Consider the following 18,837-nt stretch of genomic DNA (forward strand, 5'->3'; position numbering starts at 1 on the left):
TGTAAGCCCTTAGACAAGATTGCCGATACTTTTGCACAGCATCATGTACATAGGAAGCTTGAAGAGTAATTAAAAAATCAGTTAATTCTTCTTTCTGGAATCATTACAGCTTGAAACATTTTTTTCTGATCTAATTAATAAAGGAAGATTTTTAAGTCTTGTAATGCAATGTCTCTGTTTTGACTGAAGGGAAACACGAGATTTAATGTGTTCTCAACATGCAGACATATTTTGGTCAAAAATTTTTTCAACAGGGTTTCAAAAGAGAAAAAGCTTAAGAGCTTTGAAGATGAAGCAAATTACTGGATCTGCTTATTGTGAACATACTGGTTAACAGAAAAAACTGTTAAGGAATAAATTAGCAAAGATGAAATTTACTTCAGGCATGCCACTTCATTCCTTTACTTTTTTATAAAATATTTTTGCCTCTTCACTGTTCAGTGAGTGTAGATGGGTTGTGAGTGTTCAATGTTGCATTTACTTTCATCTCACTTGTATTAGGCTTTATTTTGATGGAAGAATGACTAAAAAGGCACTGGGACTATTGGAAGTGATGGAGACTGCACAGAAGAACAAACCCCAGCACTTTTACCTATAAAAATAAAAATCATGCTTTGGCAATAAGGAGAAGTAAAGGGATTACACGCAACTCTTCTAAGATTTAGTATATCAGAAAAACAGAACAGAGCATTCAGTTCAGAAAAACATAACATTTTTATGTTGATCATCCCTGCTACTGTTTGTTCCTGACTTTTCTCTCTTAGTCCAGCCTGGACTATCAGTTCTCACTTCTGGCACGTTTCCCTATCAGACGATGACCATAGCTCCAGTGCTCTGTATCTTTCCTTATGAACCTTCTTTATCTATCACTATTTTGCAAAACCACTATCCTTGCTGTCACACAGGTTTTAGATGTTTCTGCTCCCCGTGCCTTATCGTACAGACAAATACTGCCGCATTTTGCTTAAAATATTTGGAAACTTCTTTTCCTTTCCACATAGCTATGTCTTTCCTCTCAGCCTCAATTCATCATGCAGGCTGCTTTTCTTTTATGCCTCTGACACTCACATCAGCTTTTCTCGACCTTACTTACCGCAGCTGCTGCAAAGATGAAATTAATTAATCCTTATTCTCCCTGTCACTTTCCCCTCTAAATCTTTCCATTGCAGCCAATTCAAGTTGTTCTTCTTTATCTAAAAGGCCTTTCATTCACACTGCTTCATGTTTCATTCCCTGTTGTGACTTCTGATACTCTGCTCTAGAAATGTCTTTTGTTTTGTCTGTCTCTTTACTGTTCCTTAAATAATGGGTTCTGGTATTTTCTGGGCTTTTTTGTCTCAGGTTTGGTTGGTTGGTTGGTTGTTATTTTTGTCATGGCAGTCTTGTCTTTGTGATAGTTTCCAAAGAGCTGTCTTTCCATCTGAATGCATAACGTCTCTGAACTTTCCATCTCAGCTATATGCTGCCCTTTAATCATTTGCCAAGTAATTAAGGACAGATGAAGGAGCCATTGGCACAGATGAAGAGCATAAATTTTATTAAAACTGCTCAATTTAAGATAGTTAACACATGTATAATATGTATTACACATATTTAAAGGACATAAATGAATAAATATAGTTATGACGGACAAAGAATGCACCCTAGTGTTCCACCCAATTTGCATTTCATATGTTATTAATAGTCTTTAATGGTAACTTTTCTGTGAAAGCACTGATAAGGGCTGCATACACAATAGAGCTTGGGAACTGTAAGTACACAAGTTAACTGTTATTATTGTTCTAAGTCAAGTTGTCTGGGTAGATTTTCTTTTGCTGCAAAGTTCATATGAGAGATTGATGTGTCCCAGTAAGTGTCTTGTGAATAATTCGATCACACATTTTCTTACTTCATAAAAAAAAAGCCTTAAACTGTTACCACAATACTTTTCAACTCAATGAGGAAAAAGCCAGAATAATTTATCTGCAGATGAAGTAAAATCTTGGAAAGACATTTTTATGAAAAGCGTATTTCCCTAAATACATGACCAATATAATGGTTAGTTTCAACATAAGACAACACACTAAGGAATACTTCATGGCAATAGCATCAATGTTGCAGGCTTCTTTGTTTTAGAGAACCATATAATTAAGCAGAAGTGAGGCTTTATTGCAAGCCATTTGTGGTGTAATTCTGTCTTGTATAAGACATTTATCACTATGGTTTAATGAGAAAATCTACATTAATTTTCTTGCACCCAATGAAAACTTCAGGTTTTGACACTCTCTGGTAGCACTATGTAGTATGTAGTTCAACCTGTGTTTGTGAGAACATCTACATTTTTTATTGTAGGAGAATGTTTTTTAAGAAAGTCAAAGATACTACAGAACACAAAATGTTCTGTACTCAGCTAAACCAAGGGTTTTTTAAAATCTCTTTAGGTACACACTATATTAAATAGAAAAGCTGTCTCAACCCTACTGAAAGTCACTCAGTTCACAAAAGACCTAATGTATGTATATGGTTGGACTTGATGACCTTAAAGGCCTTTTCCAACCTAGTTGATCCTATGATTCTATGTACTCCTGAATGAAATTTTAAATACTCATTTATTTTTGCACCCAGCCTCAGTTTTTCCATGGCACCTGGCATGGCTTTAGCTTCATTCACCTGAACTTGCAAAGGAAAATATTTTCTGTTAGGGTGGTAAATCAGCTTGTATTTTTTTTTCAGCAAGTCTGACAGTGTAATCCCTTGGTCTGCTTGGCATATCCTGAAAAGTCTTAACCACAAAGATCATTTTCCCAGTGTCTTTTTAAGACAATCATGAGAAAAGATCTTGAAAGTATTTACTGTGTGAGTAGGGTTTGAGTTCTTCAAGAGAGCCTAAACTTTTGCTACAGAGAATTTGGAAAAACTCACGGACTTGGAAGTCCTTGGAAGTCCTTGAAAGTCCTCTGTCACTGAAACACTGAATGATAAAAAACTCTGTAGACACTTACAAAGAAGCACTTCAGGAGTGAAAGCAGAAAAAACAAGCAACAACTTTACTTTTCACTGCATATATGGCAAAAGTACATTTTATTTTCATAGTACATTTTTTTCAGATTTAGCAGATTTTCCTTCCACTCTAATGTATAGTCTCATTTTCACTTTCCAAAAGCAAAACAATGCTAGTGCTTTTTTTTACAGTTTCAGTCTGGCCTTCACATGTGGTTGAATGTACCCTAGAAGAGGTCACAGCAAGTGATTTTTTAAGTGATTACTATTCCTAAATAAATGTGCAGTAGTAGTGGAACAAATATGTAGCATAACTCTGTTCTTAAAATTGTGTACAAAATAACTGATTGTTCTTCCATCTTACAAAAATGGGGTGTTGTAAATAAGTTCTTCATTATTTACCAAAAGCTGACAGCATACTTGCTTTCCTGTGAGCAAGACCTTCTGTTTGTAATCTTTTGCTGAGGGCAGGTACTGACCTCACTAATTTGCAGAAGGGCTGCTTGATCACTTCTTGACTGCAGGAACACCTTTTTCACTGGAAATGGACAACGGAGTGTAAATGTACATTATGGCAAAAGCAGGAAATCTTCATGCCCCAAAACATGACCAAAATAATGTAGGTTTGAGGGATTTGCACAGATGCTCACAGCCAAAGCAAGTTTGTGAGTTCTTCGCAGTCCAATAGGATAGAGTATTTGAAAGATTTCAGTAGCTGCCTTCCAAACTGTAGTAAAGGTTTGAAAGTCCAATTAAATTCAGATGTTATTTATTCACAAATTAAAAAAAAAAAGAAAAGAAAAAGAAAAAATAAATTAAAAAAATCTAGTCTGTAATTAACAGCATTTTTGTGAAGATTGAGTGTTTTATGTTGCCTGTGAGTATATTGTAAATAGTACCACACTGAATGCAGAACATGTTCTTACATTACACATGGGCTTAGCATATAGCAGATATAATGTTATACCCATTGTGACATATAAGAGAAGAGCAAAATGAAAAGGGTGCTTAGCTGCATGATAAAAACCTTGAACACATGGTAAGTGAAACGATGCGCAGTCCCACATGTTTGTAGGACTTTATGGACACCAAGGTTATCAAATGCTGGCATTTGTCTTAACTTAAAAAAAAAATGTATTTCAATAAGTATGTGTTGTGTTATTAAAAAAATGGGGATTGAAAGGCAAAAGCACAGTGCAATAACTGTGAATTAAGTCAAATGACAATATTGAGTACAGTATTAGTTAAGTCACTCATTTCAGACCCCTTCAGACCCTCTGTTTTAGTAGCTGCTATTTATTTTCTTTACATTATTTCATGTTTTGCAGCAGTCCAGTTGCTATGAGTAAGAATATCCTCAGAAGGTATAAATATCTTCTTTTCATTTTTTTAATGTTAGAAAGTTAACAAGAAAAAAAGACTTTCCTATTTGTAAAAATTATTTTCTTGGCAAACACAGTTGATTGCTAAAATGTACACAGAACAATTCTGTGTTTGGTTATTCACTCTGAAAGAAAATTGGATGCTGACTCCAGGCTTTACAGATCAATGTAATCACCACATCTCAGACAGTTACAGGGGATGATTCCTAGAATAGTCACATTTTTATAATTTTTTGGGTTTTTTAATTTGCTGGGGATCTATTTCTCCTTATTTTGAGGGCGATACAATTATTAAGAAAAAACGACTGGTGCCCTAATCTTCAGCATCTTTATCATGGCAGTATCTCAGTCTGACAAAGTGAGAAAGGCATTAGACCTTGAGGAATTTGGAAGAAAAGAAATATGAAGAAGATAAATGTACCATATCAATTCACTAACGTTTCTTTCTGCCATTTTGAGAAAATTTGTGTCTTACTTTAAAGCCTGTGTTAGAAGAGGTGGCAAAAATGCCCCCCTATAATGTATCTATTTCTGTAATTAGATGGATTATATTGCAGTAACTCTTGGTGATCCCATCTTATTCTGTTTATGATTCCTGTTTTGCTTGTCTCCAGCAAATGTGCACAGAAGAAGAAATAGTTTTAGTGAAAAGATAACCATGTTTTGTTCTTCTTTTGACTTCATGTGATTTAAGCCAGAGGAATGGGAGACCCTGTTTTCTTCCCCTTCACTCTTTCTTCTTCAGTTTATTATTTCTTTGAAAGGGTTGCTGTGACTGGCTTGTCAATAAGTGCTAATCACATTGCCCTGAGCAGCACAAGAGAGACAGACTGATGTGGATCTCATGTTTTTCCAGATGAGGATAGGCATTCACTCAGGATCAGTGCTGGCTGGTGTTGTTGGTGTAAGAATGCCACGTTACTGTCTTTTTGGGAACAACGTCACCCTTGCAAGCAAGTTTGAGTCAGGAAGTCATCCACGCCGCATCAATGTCAGTCCAACAACATACCAGTAAGTCCTCTTAACCTTTACATACACTTTTTGTTTCAGCCTGTTTTGAATTTGATCTTGTAACTTTCTCTGTCCTCAACACATGAAATTCAATAGAAAGTTGTCAGGGCACCAGGACAACGGGAAAGAGGTGTTGCATGGGGCTGTAAGTCTTTTATTTGAAGGTTTTCATCAGAGTGCTCGAAGAAGTCAGGCAGTGAAGGCAAGGAAACATATCAGGAAGGCCAACCATTCCTGCCTAAAATAACATGTAACAGAAGAAGTGGGAGATGTCTCCCAAAGCACTGTAATTTTATGCACTATTACAGCTTTAGGCTAAGGATTTGGGTTCCACTTGCTAGGCATAGTTCATGGAAGGAAGCATATTCCCATGGGCTCAGAAGAAAGTCTTTACTTTTGCCAGTGAAGCCAAGCTTTCAGAGTTTTTATGCATTCTTGCAGACAAAATTTCTTATTTAGCACTGTAAAGAGACACTTGAAAGAAGCATGTTTTTAATGTAGAAAAAAAGACTGAAAATGGCAAAACACAATCCCTAGCTCTTTGAAGAAATTATGCAAATACAGAGAAGGCTTGATTAAATCTGGTTATGAGGAACACCTCCTAAATTAAAAAAAGGTGTTCCTTATTGTTCAAATTTGACAGCTTGACTATTAGAATTTCTGCTGCTTGCATTGCTACTGATTTACTCACTTTTTTGGCAGGAGATCTCAATCTTACTGTTTTTTCCAGTGTTCTGTATCTGAAGTAATTTTCTGATGTGCGGTTTTGTTCAGGTGTTGGGACGGTTTCTCTGTGTTAATCTGTATTCAATTGCTCAGACAATACCTCTTTCCACTTTTTTTCTTTCACAGAACTGTGAATCTCAGTATTTATTTTTTCCCCATACCTTTCTATGTAAATTGAAATTTTAAATGGAATTTCTTCATCCAAGAATGGAAGCATCTGATATGCTGAAATATAAATCAGTCAGAAATTGAAGTTAAAAGTAACTAAAATTAGTGAATAGAATTACATTCTTCTGAAAAGGCCTTTCACTTGAGATCAGATTTACAGAAAGGAACAAGTATAGCTGATTAAACAAGAGGCAGTAAAACTGAATCATAAAGTGGGCAGAAAGAGGTTCATACAGTTGTCTGTTAGCACGCAAGAGAAACACAGACCCAGCCTAGTCCTGGGCAGATCGAGGGAGGTGATTCTCCTCCTTTACTCTGCTCTTGTGATCCAACCTGCAGTCCTGCATCCAGCTCTGGTGCCCCCAGCATAAGACACGGGCCTGTTGGAACAAGTCCAAAGAAGCCATGAAGATGCTCAGAGGGCTGGAGCACCTCTCCTTTGGAAACAGGCTGAGAGCTGGGCTTGTTCAGCCTGTAGAAGAGAAGGCTCTAGGGAGACCTTAGAGCAGCTTCCAGTGCCCAAAGGGGCCTACAAGAAATCCTGAGATGGACTTTTTACAAGAGCATGTAGTGACAAGACAAGGAGGAATGGCTTTAAACTGAAAGAGAATAGTTTAGATTAGATATAGAGAAGAAATTCTTTACCATGAGGGCGAAGAGACACTGGCACAGGAAGTTGTGGCTGCCCCATCCCTGGCAGTGTTTAAGGCCAGGTTGGACTGGTCTTTGAGCAACCTGGTCTAGTGTAAGGTGTCCCTGCCTGTGGCAGGGGGGCTGGAACTAGATGATCTTTTAAGGTCTCTTCCAACCCAAACCATTCTATGATTTTGCAAATGGCTAAAAGTAGTGATGAAAAAGCAAGGGACATATTTATTTTACATGCTTCAAAATTTATATGTGAAAATAAAATAAATGTGCATAGGGAGATTTAGGAAGGCTGTTTCAAACCATACCTCCTGGCATGGCTGAAAGCATAAGAACAGACAGGGAAGAAGTCGAGAAACAGCACTGCTGACATGCTGATGTAGTCAGGAGAGAATTACAAAACGCTCTATTGTGCAGTATTATTCAGGGCTTCTGAAGGTGATTTAGGGGGTTTGAACATAACGTACTATCTAAATAAACAAGTAGGGATCTCATGCATCTGTATATAACTTTTTTTAAAATATAATTTGCAGGAGTGTATAATTTGCTGTGTGATTCATTGCAAACTGTTTATAGTTGACCTTATATTCCACCAAATGCTTCTATTTGATCATACTGTGCTCCTGTGTACTCAGTTAAGATTTTTATTATCTAAGAAGCAGTGTTTTCCAAAGTAGATAATTCTGCAATCAGTATGGAAATAACAGAATTTTCAATTATCTATTGGCATTTATCATTATGTGTTTGTGTCTACCATGCCCCCTGATGAAAATTGTGATATAAAGTTTTGTGCTTACAATGCGTGCAGATACTGGGAACATGTCTAATACTTATCAGCTTTCATTTTACAGTACGGATTATGCATTATAAAGCATCATCAGCATTCAAATTATAAAAACACTTCAGAATGCCTATTACTGGTTTCAGACACTTCCCTGTGAGCCCATAATCAGCCTATGTGAGAATCAGAGTCTAAAATTATAAGATTTGGTGTTGCTTAGCAGCAGCAGTGAACCTGGGGCAGCCTTACTCTAGTTACACCTGCCTGGGCAGAGCTCTGCGGTGTGAAACAGCACCTTTTACAGAGGTGGCCTTTGAAGTTGTTGGGCCTAAGAGCTGACTTGGGTTCAAAATATCTTGTTCTCTTGACTCAGACAGGTCTTTTGATTGAAGGATTACAGAGCCCCAGTTGCTTTGAATCACTGAGCATCGTAAAATGAAAGCAATGAAATTGCATTGGTAAAACTTCCACTGAAACATGTAGAAACTGGAGAGGGAGTGGAGGATCTCAGACTGGTCCCAGTTTAAACGTGTGGCTGGGAAGGAATAGCAGAAGAATAAAACATTTTTTGTTCCTTTAGCAAACCGTCATATCCAGCTCAAGGTTTATTTAATTAATTTGAATTTAATAGAATTACACTATTTTCTGTACTCAAGAAGTAAGGACAGTGAGATTTATGAGACTCTTCTTTAGCACAGAAGAGAGATTAAATATTTTAAAGTTATTTATTTCAGCCTAAATAATGATGTTCATCAGATATTAATATAATATACCTACATTCATCCTGTTTCCCTAATAGTATTACAATGTAATGCCTTGGGATCTCTAAGCAGTTATCAAAAGCAGGTAAACATAATTGTTGCTATTTGTCAAGTAACTGTATTCAAAATGAATTCTCTCTTTCTTCTTTCCATCTCTGGTCTTTTCCAGCATGTATTTCCCTTGTGGAGAAGATGCTTCTGGCATCAAGTGTTGGATGCAGATATTTTCCATTATCATATTCTGGGCAATAAAACTGGGCCCTGAGCTTAGGCAACAATGGACAGCCTGTGTCCTACATTCTTATCTGATTTAGGAGAGAAAGCAACAAAGCATACCTCCTTATTGAGCTGGGTGAATTTACTGATGGTTCACCCGCCAAAATTGCCCCTCAGCATTTAAAATTGATTAAAACCTGCAGAATTTTGAATAAGTTTTTAAACTGTTATCTCACAGAATGTTGTTATGGAAGAAGTTTTATTAAAGGTATTAAAAGTCAGTGATAGACATTGACCGTGCTGAGCTGCATGTGATATACAACTGTATTGCATTAAAAAAATCATGGCTAGTCCTTTCATAATCTTACAATTGATCTGTATGAAGGAAAAACACCAATATATGAACTCCTATAGTTTAAAAGAATATAAAGTGCAATCTGATATTAATGAGATTGAGACACAGCCAGGGTTTTGTCAGTCTCCCGATCTTTCTAGTTCGTATAGAAACTGAGGGAAAAATTCAAAGCCACTAGATTTAGAAAGAAGTGCACTGATTTTTGGCATTACAATAGCAAATTTGCACCTTTATACAGTGTGTTTTATGAGCAGCCTACCAATTTTTCTAATGAATGCCATGTAATTATAATTTGAATTCATATGGAAAGAAATGAGCTGGTGTATGCTGTCAAACCAGATGCCCAGCTGGTGAAGTGACCAATGCTTGTTGCCACAGAGGAAGGGCTTAGCAGTCCATCAGGAGGCAGGATTCATGTAGCCCATCTGGGAAGCCATTCATTAGATTTTCCTAATTTTACCAATTAATAGGTGTATGTGAACATGGTTAGCTACAATTTTCACAGTTCTTTAAGAGTTTGGGTGGAAAGAAACTTTTTTGTTGTTGTTGATAGCTATCACAGTGAAAGGTAATATTTATGGAATATTGACCTGTCCAGTTTGCTTTTCTTGGTGCATACTATATTTAGGAAGGCAGTGCATATTCTCCTTTATTGAAGTGCATTGTATTTCTTTAAGAAATATTGTTCAAATTGTCTGTAGAAAACAATTTTCCTGAAGGAAGTTTGCATTGAAGTTCAGTTCTGAGTGGGTGCTTTTTTAGCTCAGATTCAGCAAATTGCTAAATCCTATCATAACTCAACTGTTATTTAGGGTATGTGGAACTTCATTATACAGAGGTTATAAATGTATGTACATGCCAACACAAAGCTGAATAAGTATTTGGCTGTTGTTAAAACCTTACTTGAGTATAATATTTGTGTTACATAGTTTATTGAAGCAGCAAATGCTGTAATTATCATGTCTCATATCTGATTAGATATGCACATGGTTTTGAAGTTTATTATATAATACATATTTTATATACATATATATGTATCAGTTTATGGCACTTAGGAACTGCGGTGTAAGGTACATGTTGTGGAGGGCCTGAGGAAGACAAAGGGGAGAAACCTGTGCAGACAGGTGGCGATACTTTACTTTGTTCTGGGGAAGGTGATGCTCTTGAACTGCTCCCACAGTCAGGGGATAGCAAGTGGCAGGGTTGACAAGCAAGAGGAGGAGCCAGACTGAGGACAGGCTGCATCACGACAGGGATCAATTGCTTGCTTCTTACTGTCTATTGATTCCGGAAAGATTTTGCCTGACTGCATGGCCTGAAGGTGGCTTTTAAAAGAAACCTTGTGTAAAGGGCAAGAGAAAAGACAGGCCTCTGAGCACTCCAAACTAAGCAGTGTGCTGGGCTTCTGAAGCTGGAGAAACCTGATGGCATTTGCAGTGATTTGCAGAGTTTGCTGACATGTGGCAACCTGTGCTAGCCATGTGCAGCAAGCACTAGTCACAGCAGTGGGGAGGAGGCTTCAAAGGTTTCCAGACACTGTTCAAGCAATGTATCCTGTGAAGCCCTCATGGGGTAACTCAGGGTACTGGAGCATGCTGAAGTTTGGTGAATGCTTCCTCACCTCTGGTGCTAAAGTTGACTTAGGACATGTGGTAATAATTTATTCCTTTAGCAGTGAAAATACAGTTCTCAAAATATACTGTCTTTTTCATATTTCCAATAGAGTTGCTACTCCAGGCTGCTAAGTGTCTGCTCCTCTCACTGCCTTACTCCTCCCTTTGAACAGATCCAATTTGTGATTGTATCTTGTTTGGGAAGAGATGGAGCAAGTTAGCCCACTTTCACAAAAAAAAAAAATCATAAAATATTTGCAGCCATCCTTTCTACTGAGTCTGAGAATCCTCTTTATGTATGAGTATTACTTAATCTTCACAGCATCCAGTGATAAGTGCAAAGTTCTGACATCTCTGAGAGATGGAAAGAGAAAGAGTTCTACTGCTTTCCAATGGTCATGGACAGAGCAAGAATCATGTGGAAAGCATGTATTCAGCATAGATGTCCTTGCAATAAATAATTCTTCAGTAACAACTCTTTATTAGTTTGTTTTCTGAATGTAGGAACTTAGTGTTGTAGATGTGACTGTTTCTAGCCAAAATAGTTTGAAATAAAACTACTTATCATTTCACCCATGCAAAAATGAGCTACAGCTTTTAGAAGCTTCTTTGAGGTTCTTACTAAGTATGATCCCAATTTTCCTTCACACACAGACCTCTTGACCTTGAAATGGTTCTTGTTTCCAGTAAAAAATAACCACATTCTCTGTTTCTGTACTGGCACTTTTTTTTTTTTTTAAATGAATGAACTGAAAATGAAAAAAGAAGTGGGATAATTCTCAGATACTATCTCTTTTTGTCTAAAAGCAACAGGGAAGGGAATGAACAAAAGAATTTAAACAGTTCTGGAAGATTTTGGGTCAGGAGGGGAAGGTGTTAACAACAAATCAATGTTTAAGAAATTCTTCTTCCCCTGAAACTTCAACAAAGAAGACAAGCTGAGAGCAGACCTAGTTCTGGGCAATTTACAGGAATGCTTAAGTATCCTGATCCTCACAATTTAAGCACTGAATTGTAAATTGTATATCCAGCCATTTGAGTGGAACACAGAATTTTGAAGGTATGAATAACCTACTATAAGAATATCCTTTCAATAGTGCTCTAATGGAAATACACAGAAATGATGCAGGAAATACAGCTGAGATAAATTGTTTGGAATATTTTCAGAATAGTTTTTATAAGCATATTGCTGAACTGTGGAGGTTGTGTAACTTCAGCTTAAGCTCTACATGTATGGGACAATCTGGGGACATTACTTTATGCTGTGCTTCTTTGTACCCATGAAAAGGACAACAAGAAACTTAGCAAAGGCTGTTGGTTGATCTGGGCCATGGCCATCCACTGCTACTGTTTCCTTTTTAACCTAACTATTGGCCTAAATACGGGAGGGAAAGTTCCTGCAGAAAAATGTCCTCACTGCTATGCACTGAGGATTAGCAGATAACTTCGTTCTGTAGAGTACACACAAAGCTATAAGGAATCTGAACCATGATCTCTTTCTCAGCCTAGAAAACCAAGTGTCAGGACCAATATATTTAAGGAATCTGAAGAACCTGTTCTTTAGGAGAATGCTAACAAGAGGCCATTTTTGTCTTAATTCAAATCTTTCTAATAGCAATATTACAAGATACAGCAAATGTGGGCTTTTTTTCCCCTTAAAACTATGAACTAAAGTTAGTAGAGTAGGATAGAGTATGATAATAAGTAGCTTCCTTTAGCATTTGGTAAAGAAAGTTTCCTGTCATGCTTGCTTGGGAGCTTGTTATCCCAATAAAGGTTGGCTAGACAATTTCTTATGGTGCGAAGCTGATTCAAACAATATACCTAATATAGGAATGTGGATTCTATCACAAGCTACAGTAGCAGAGAAATTTCCAGAGGACTAAGTGGTTACTCACCCATCCCTCCTGGAGAATTTCGTTGCAACCAAGTTACAATTCACACAACAAGTGAATGTAAGGCCTTTAGTTAATATCTTGCCCTTTTGTTTCATGAGGAAAATAGTGTGAAATATCAACTAAACTCAGTGCCAGCCCTGAACTGAATCAAAGTATACATCCATTTTTCACAGTTTCAGGCTTGTATAACTATCATTACAATTAGCTAATATTAGGCTCTGAGAAGGAAACCATTGATTTTTAGCAAGGCCAGATGCTCATACTGAAGAGTCAGTTTGGGGAAGAATGACTACAGCAAAAACTTACAGATTTAACTCAGAAAGTTGTAAGAGTTCAACTGTTGCTTGCAGAAAACTAGTTTGGGAAGCATCATTGAGTTATTTCAGATTGTTAAGCCTATGGTTTTAAAACTCAAAATATTTACTGCAAGTATTGCAGAGAAGTAGTGAGAGAAGCTTCTCTGTAGAGGCCTGTACAAACTCTCATGCAATTTAGAAAAGACTACAGTATTTTGATCATAAATAGGTTATGACATTCATACTGCATGCTAAACAAAGACCACCACAGAAGTTCAAAGGTGAAAATATTGTTGGATTTCTAACTAACAAATTATTTAAAAGCTGGGAAGAAAATGACTTTATATTTCAATGAGCTCACACATACTGTCTCAGCCAAAACCCACGAAAAACACTCAGTAAAGAAGTGCCATTAGATGCACTGAGAATCCTGGAAAATTTGCCTGGCAACAGGATTCATTCATTCATTTACTTCCCAGAAGTCATTGTTTGAGACATTAAATAAACAACCTATTACAAAATCCACTGAAGCTAATAAAGATCTTCCCACTGATGTTTTTGATCGTCAAATTGATTGAGAGAAAGAATAAATATCTTGGGAAGAGAAAATATGAAGAATACTTTCATATATCCAACTGTGCTCAGAATTTACATTACCTCAAAACTGCTCTTTTCAATGCTGCAAGGGATTGAATATGCCTACTCAATTTACTGGAAACAAAAAGAAAATGTATAGAGTTATGTTCTTTATTTTACAAGTCCAACAAGTTTCAGGGAAGATACTTGATAAAAAGGCCTTAAACTTTCAGATCTACTCAGACACACATTTGTCCACTAAGAAGGAAGGCAACAGATGGCAAAAGACAGTATACTCTGGTCTGTGATGTTGTACCACTTGTGTGGGCATGGTTGGTGGATGGCTTCAAGGCTCCTATGAACCTGTATCCCTTTTTGACCCCAACCAGGAGTTCCAGATGAAACCCATGGGTACTTCTGATGAATAGTGTCAGATTTGATTCTGGGTTTTGCTGAAGCTGTATTTGCTGTGTTTGAACCTAACTTAGGAAATACAATACTAGTGAGTACAAGAAGGGCACAAAGTGACCACCCTGTGAGAGCTCTGAAGGACTGTCACCTTCATACCTTCTTTCCAGCAGGAGACCTGGTGATAGTCATCACTCTGAAATGTTGATTTCTGCACATCTAGCCAGACTGGCGTGTTTTAACTGAGCCAAATGACACATTAAGGATAAAAATCATTATGAATTTGATTCCCTTTCTGATGTATGACTTTCTGAATCCTGACACTGATTTTCAGAGAATGTGTTTATTTGGTCTATATCTTTAGCTGATCTCAGTCAACAAAGCTCCTTGAAGTTGATGATGCTAAGTTAATATGTATCGGCCAAGGATCCTGAGGATTTTTTAGATGTAACATAATACTTTCAAGTATTTTATTTAGGAATGCATAGGATCAGTCTCTTCCAGAGAGATATTCCTTTATCATGGTTTACAGGTTTTATATCCTTTTGTTTGGTTGTTTTTTCCAGGCTTTTGAAAAAGGAAGACAATTTTATTTTCATCCCTCGTTCCCGTGAAGAGCTTCCAGAAAACTTTCCAAAGGAAATTCCTGGGATCTGTTACTTCCTCGAGGTCAGAAGTGGTCAGAAGCCGCCAAAACCCTCCATCTCATCTGCCAGAATGAGAAAGGTTTCTTACAACATTGGCACCATGTTCCTCCGGGAGACTAGCCTATGAGGCCTGCTGCAGATCAAAGACTTGTCAAAAAAGCACAAGCCCAGAACTGGGTCATGATAGGGGAGTTGGAGGTTCTTTCTGTTTCACTGCTGTGTTCTGAACAAGCAGTGAAAGCTCCATGTAATGTCAGGCAATAATCATTTAAAAGGTGGGTGATCGCTGTCAGTAAACACAGTGGAGATAGGAAAAAAAAGATTAAACAATGTACTTCCACTTCCAGAAGAATTTCTTTCATAAACTTCAGTCTGGCCCCTCTATGGCAAATGATAAACAAAACAAAACAAAACAAAGCAAAGAAAAATCCCAACTCTCAAATTAGAGGTTGGTTTTGTTTTGTGCAGAAAGGATGATGGTTCTCTGTAGATTTGCACCAGCTAAGCAGAATTGAGAGTCAGTTCTGATTATGCATTCCTATGTTTAATGTGTTCTTCAGTAAGGTAATGATGTTTTTTAACTTTATGAACAAACATTTCATACATATACTGTAGACCTGTTGTAACCTTCCTGTCAGGAGGAATTATAATTCAATACAAATATTGTAGTAATTTTACCTATTTTTATACACATTTCACTTTCTGGATAATTACATTCCACATACTGTAAGCTGAGTGAGCTTAGATAGCTTTTCCGAAGAAGCTACTGTATATTTCATATATTCTACCTATCAAACCTTATTGTTATACAAGTGGGAAAAGTCATTTTTTGACTTTTTTGGCAACAAAAATACCAGTATTTTACAAAAAAAGCCACTTTGTTAAGTCTCTTTACCTGGTGTTTGTGCTAAAGCTTTAGATGAGCATTGTCTTGCTTATATAAAATAATGTTCAGTATTTGTCCTACAATGCTGTATGTCCAGACCTTCCAGGACAATGCAAACAAAGTTTGTCAATGTGTTGACAAACAGAGAAGTTCTGTTCAGTGGGACTTGTTTCCCACTAAATTATCAGCCAAACTGAATTTTGGTATAAGTCCTGGCCTTTTTTAAAAAAATGATTTTGTGAAAACTTATTCTGAGAAATTCCAGCAGATACTGGAAACTCTCTGGATACTGGTTTTCCATATTTTTTTTTAATAGGACTTGTGTTCCTATTAAAAAAAAAAAATCCCACCTCTTAATTAATAATTAATTAATTGTGTTCATAATTTATTAATTAATTAATAATGCTCATCTGGAAATTTCCTCTATTGCTGGTCCCCTACTTTATCTAATGTAGGCCAATAAAACATTGAAAAGCAGAAGGCAGTACCTCCTCAGGTTTAATCCAAATGGAAGTTCAAGATTTAGATGAGTCCATATCGATTTAAAAACAAAAGAGAGGCCAGCTATTTAGAATTAATATAGCTTTATTTTCTTCAATGAATCCAATTGAAACAAGATGTGAATCTGTCCCCTAATAGGCACATTTTCAGGCATTTTTTTTTCTCAGGTTTCAAAACTAATAAATTAGTTTTTTCAAAACTAGTAACAGCCAGTTTTTCTCTGCAGATGTTCTTCCTTTAGGGTCATTCTAAAGTGGGCCAATGTAGTTCTGCTGTTGCAGATTGTTAGTTAATACTTGTGTAGCGATTCCAAAGTGGCTTAGCTTTATACGGATCTGATCAATGCCCACTGAAATCTAAGGTAAGACTTTGAACAGCACTGGGAGGCATGAGATCTGCATTTCTGTAATCCAGACCAGAAAATATTGACAGAAAATCCAGACAAAAAATACTTGAGGCATCTTTTGAAAATAAGTAAATTAATTGCACCACATGTCCAGATTATCCAGTTATATCTTTCTGTGGAGGGAATGACAGTGGTGTATTTCTCCCCTTTGAGCAGTAGCCCATTTTAGAGTGGGAACAAGTCAGAATGGCACCACTAGCCTGTGCTGAATATGTGTCAGGCTTCCTTTCCTTTTCTGGATGATAAAGGAGTATCTTGAAACTATACAGACCTCAGCATGTAGAGGGCATCTGAACTTACTATGTAGGGGTGGAGTTTTCTTCCCTGAAAAGGATAGATGTATGGGAATTAGCCCAGGAACTTACTTTAATGGAAATTCCTTCACTTTCTAGAGGAACACCGATGTTAAAGATTTCTGCCATAGGTATTAGTGCATCCTGGGGATTGGAGGAATTAATCTTTCATCTGCCTTGATAAACAACATCTGCAACTCTACTGCCTATCTAAGAAATGAGTGAACAAAAACTGTTTGAGCTTGAGGTTGAAGAATTTCCATCCAAACTACTGATCTGAGAATTTCTGTGTAGGATGACAAGTTTTAGCCTATAATCATTAGTTTGTATTTACACAGGATGTAGCATGCATTTTTTTCCTGGGAACACCAAGAATCATAAATAGAGCAAAGTTCATGTTTCACCTCTGGAAGAGGAGCAGCACTCCCTAGGTATTAAGGCTGTGGTTTTGATGTCATTACCTAGTTCCCTAGAGTAAAATGTTTTCAAATATCAATCAATAGGTAAAGATTTTTTTCTGATTTCACTGGCACATCCTCATTGTTCAGTACCTGCCAATGTCACAGTACCAGTATCCCTGGCCAAACTCTTTCTCTTCTTACCGTCTACAGCCCTGTGTGAAGATAATAAATGTCAAGGTTCAGACCAAAAGCTCGTAGCTCAATAACTTGTCTATCACACTTGCCAGTAAGAAATGTCTAGGTTAATACTGTGGCTGATCTTGGTAGATAGACAGGAACATTTTCATGAGAAATGATGCATAAATGCTAATTCTACTAGCAAATTGGAGAAGCAATCTAAAAAAATTCCTATTGCCATCTTCATCCTCTCAGACACTGTTTATTCTATAAGTAAATTTATAGTAGCAGAGATCAATGCAAAACCTGAATACTGGAGTTCGTATCACCATGGAGACAATGGCAGTGTTTGCAAATAAATCATCTAGCTCCCCAAATTAGGATAGATTTACAGTATAAGAATATATAGTCTCTCCTTTATATAAGCTTTTGTAAAGGTAATGTGTCCAGAACTTCAGCACCAATGATAAGTATCGTGTTATTTGCTCCTGTGTTACAACAAGGGAAATTAATAAAAAAAGTGTGGGCTCTCTAGGGACATCTTTCTATCTCAGTGTGAGAGAAGTGTAAAACAAATTCTCAGCACTCTTTAACTTAGTATTTGCATCTGCTGGGATGATGAGGTGGAGATGTTAGAGATGAGATGATGCAAAAATCATATACACTACCTGGAATATTCTTCTAATATTTTCCTTCCTATGAAACAGATGATTTTTGTTCCTCTGATGTAGAATTTACACTCCGTTTCTTCACATATCTGCAAGTAGCAACATCTGCTCTCTTGAGTTTCTGTACAAAACAAGTCTACACTCTCTGAAGACAGAGGAAGGAGATCTGCATATTGCCTGTACAAGGCAAAGGAAGGATAATGTGAGGACCCTAGCTGGGATCACCAGTTTCTTCGCTGCAAACTTGTTCTGTGCAGCTTCTCTCTGCGTCAGGCTCACAGGGACTAGACACCGCGAATTGACCACAGATGCAGACCCAGTGGCCAACTTCTCATACAGAAGTCATGATGATAAGTAAACAGAGGCAACAGATACTCTCCCCCTCCTCCTTCCCAAGCACTTTCTACAGATCTTGTGTCAGATTTTTCCATCTGCTTGAAGTTCCTCATTGCACAGGCTCCTCTGTGATTCAGTGCCTAGAGGTCAGGAACCCAGAGGAAGAGGGAAATAGTGATGGAAGTAGTAGATAAATTTTGTTCTGCATCACTCTGGTAATATCTGCCATTCAAAGACAAAAGCCTCTGCATGGGAGAATTGCTTCTAGCAGGACTCTCAAAGTGTGATTTTCTTGCAGGATCCCACAGGATATTTATTTCTTAATTCCAAAGAGATAATAGTCATTAACTGTGGTTGTGGTTTTGGCTTCACTACTCATTCCCACATCCAGTTTCAGAACAGAGTCTGTTTGGAAAGGCATTTTGGAGCCTGGAAACATGCCTCTGCAAATAGAAAACTAAAGCTTTTAAAACCTTGGAAATCTTGTATGGAAATTGCATATTCCAAAAAAGAAATCTTTGTAGTTGAGTCATTAGCCAGTCCTACTGCATTTCGTGTGTGTGCGCGTATGCCATTTCACGATACCATCTCCTTCTGTGCATAGTATTCCTTGTGAAGCCCAACAGCAGTATGAGGTGCATAGCTACCTTTTATCTGTTTTCCATTAACTCCCCTCTTTAATTTTTTCTGTATAAAGCAAGCAGGGC

General features: G+C 37.2%; 1 protein-coding gene across 1 annotated transcript in view; it reads left to right on the plus strand.

Moving 5' to 3' along the window:
• LOC104405744 (guanylate cyclase soluble subunit alpha-2) overlaps window positions 1-15,307 on the plus strand; it is a gene marked incomplete at its 5' end in the record, with an annotated part of 61,470 nt that extends 46,163 nt beyond the window's left edge. Inside the window, 2 exons of the mRNA XM_010014547.1 lie at window positions 5,218-5,372; window positions 14,382-15,307. Of these exons, the coding sequence (XP_010012849.1) occupies window positions 5,218-5,372; window positions 14,382-14,589 (363 nt within the window). The remainder of the gene's footprint in view (window positions 1-5,217; window positions 5,373-14,381) is intronic.
• Between the last annotated feature and the right edge of the window lie 3,530 nt (window positions 15,308-18,837).

Source organism: Nestor notabilis, unplaced genomic scaffold (assembly GCF_000696875.1).
Source record: "Nestor notabilis isolate BGI_N333 unplaced genomic scaffold, ASM69687v1 scaffold1135, whole genome shotgun sequence".
In the NCBI taxonomy this organism is placed as follows: domain Eukaryota; kingdom Metazoa; phylum Chordata; class Aves; order Psittaciformes; family Psittacidae; genus Nestor; species Nestor notabilis.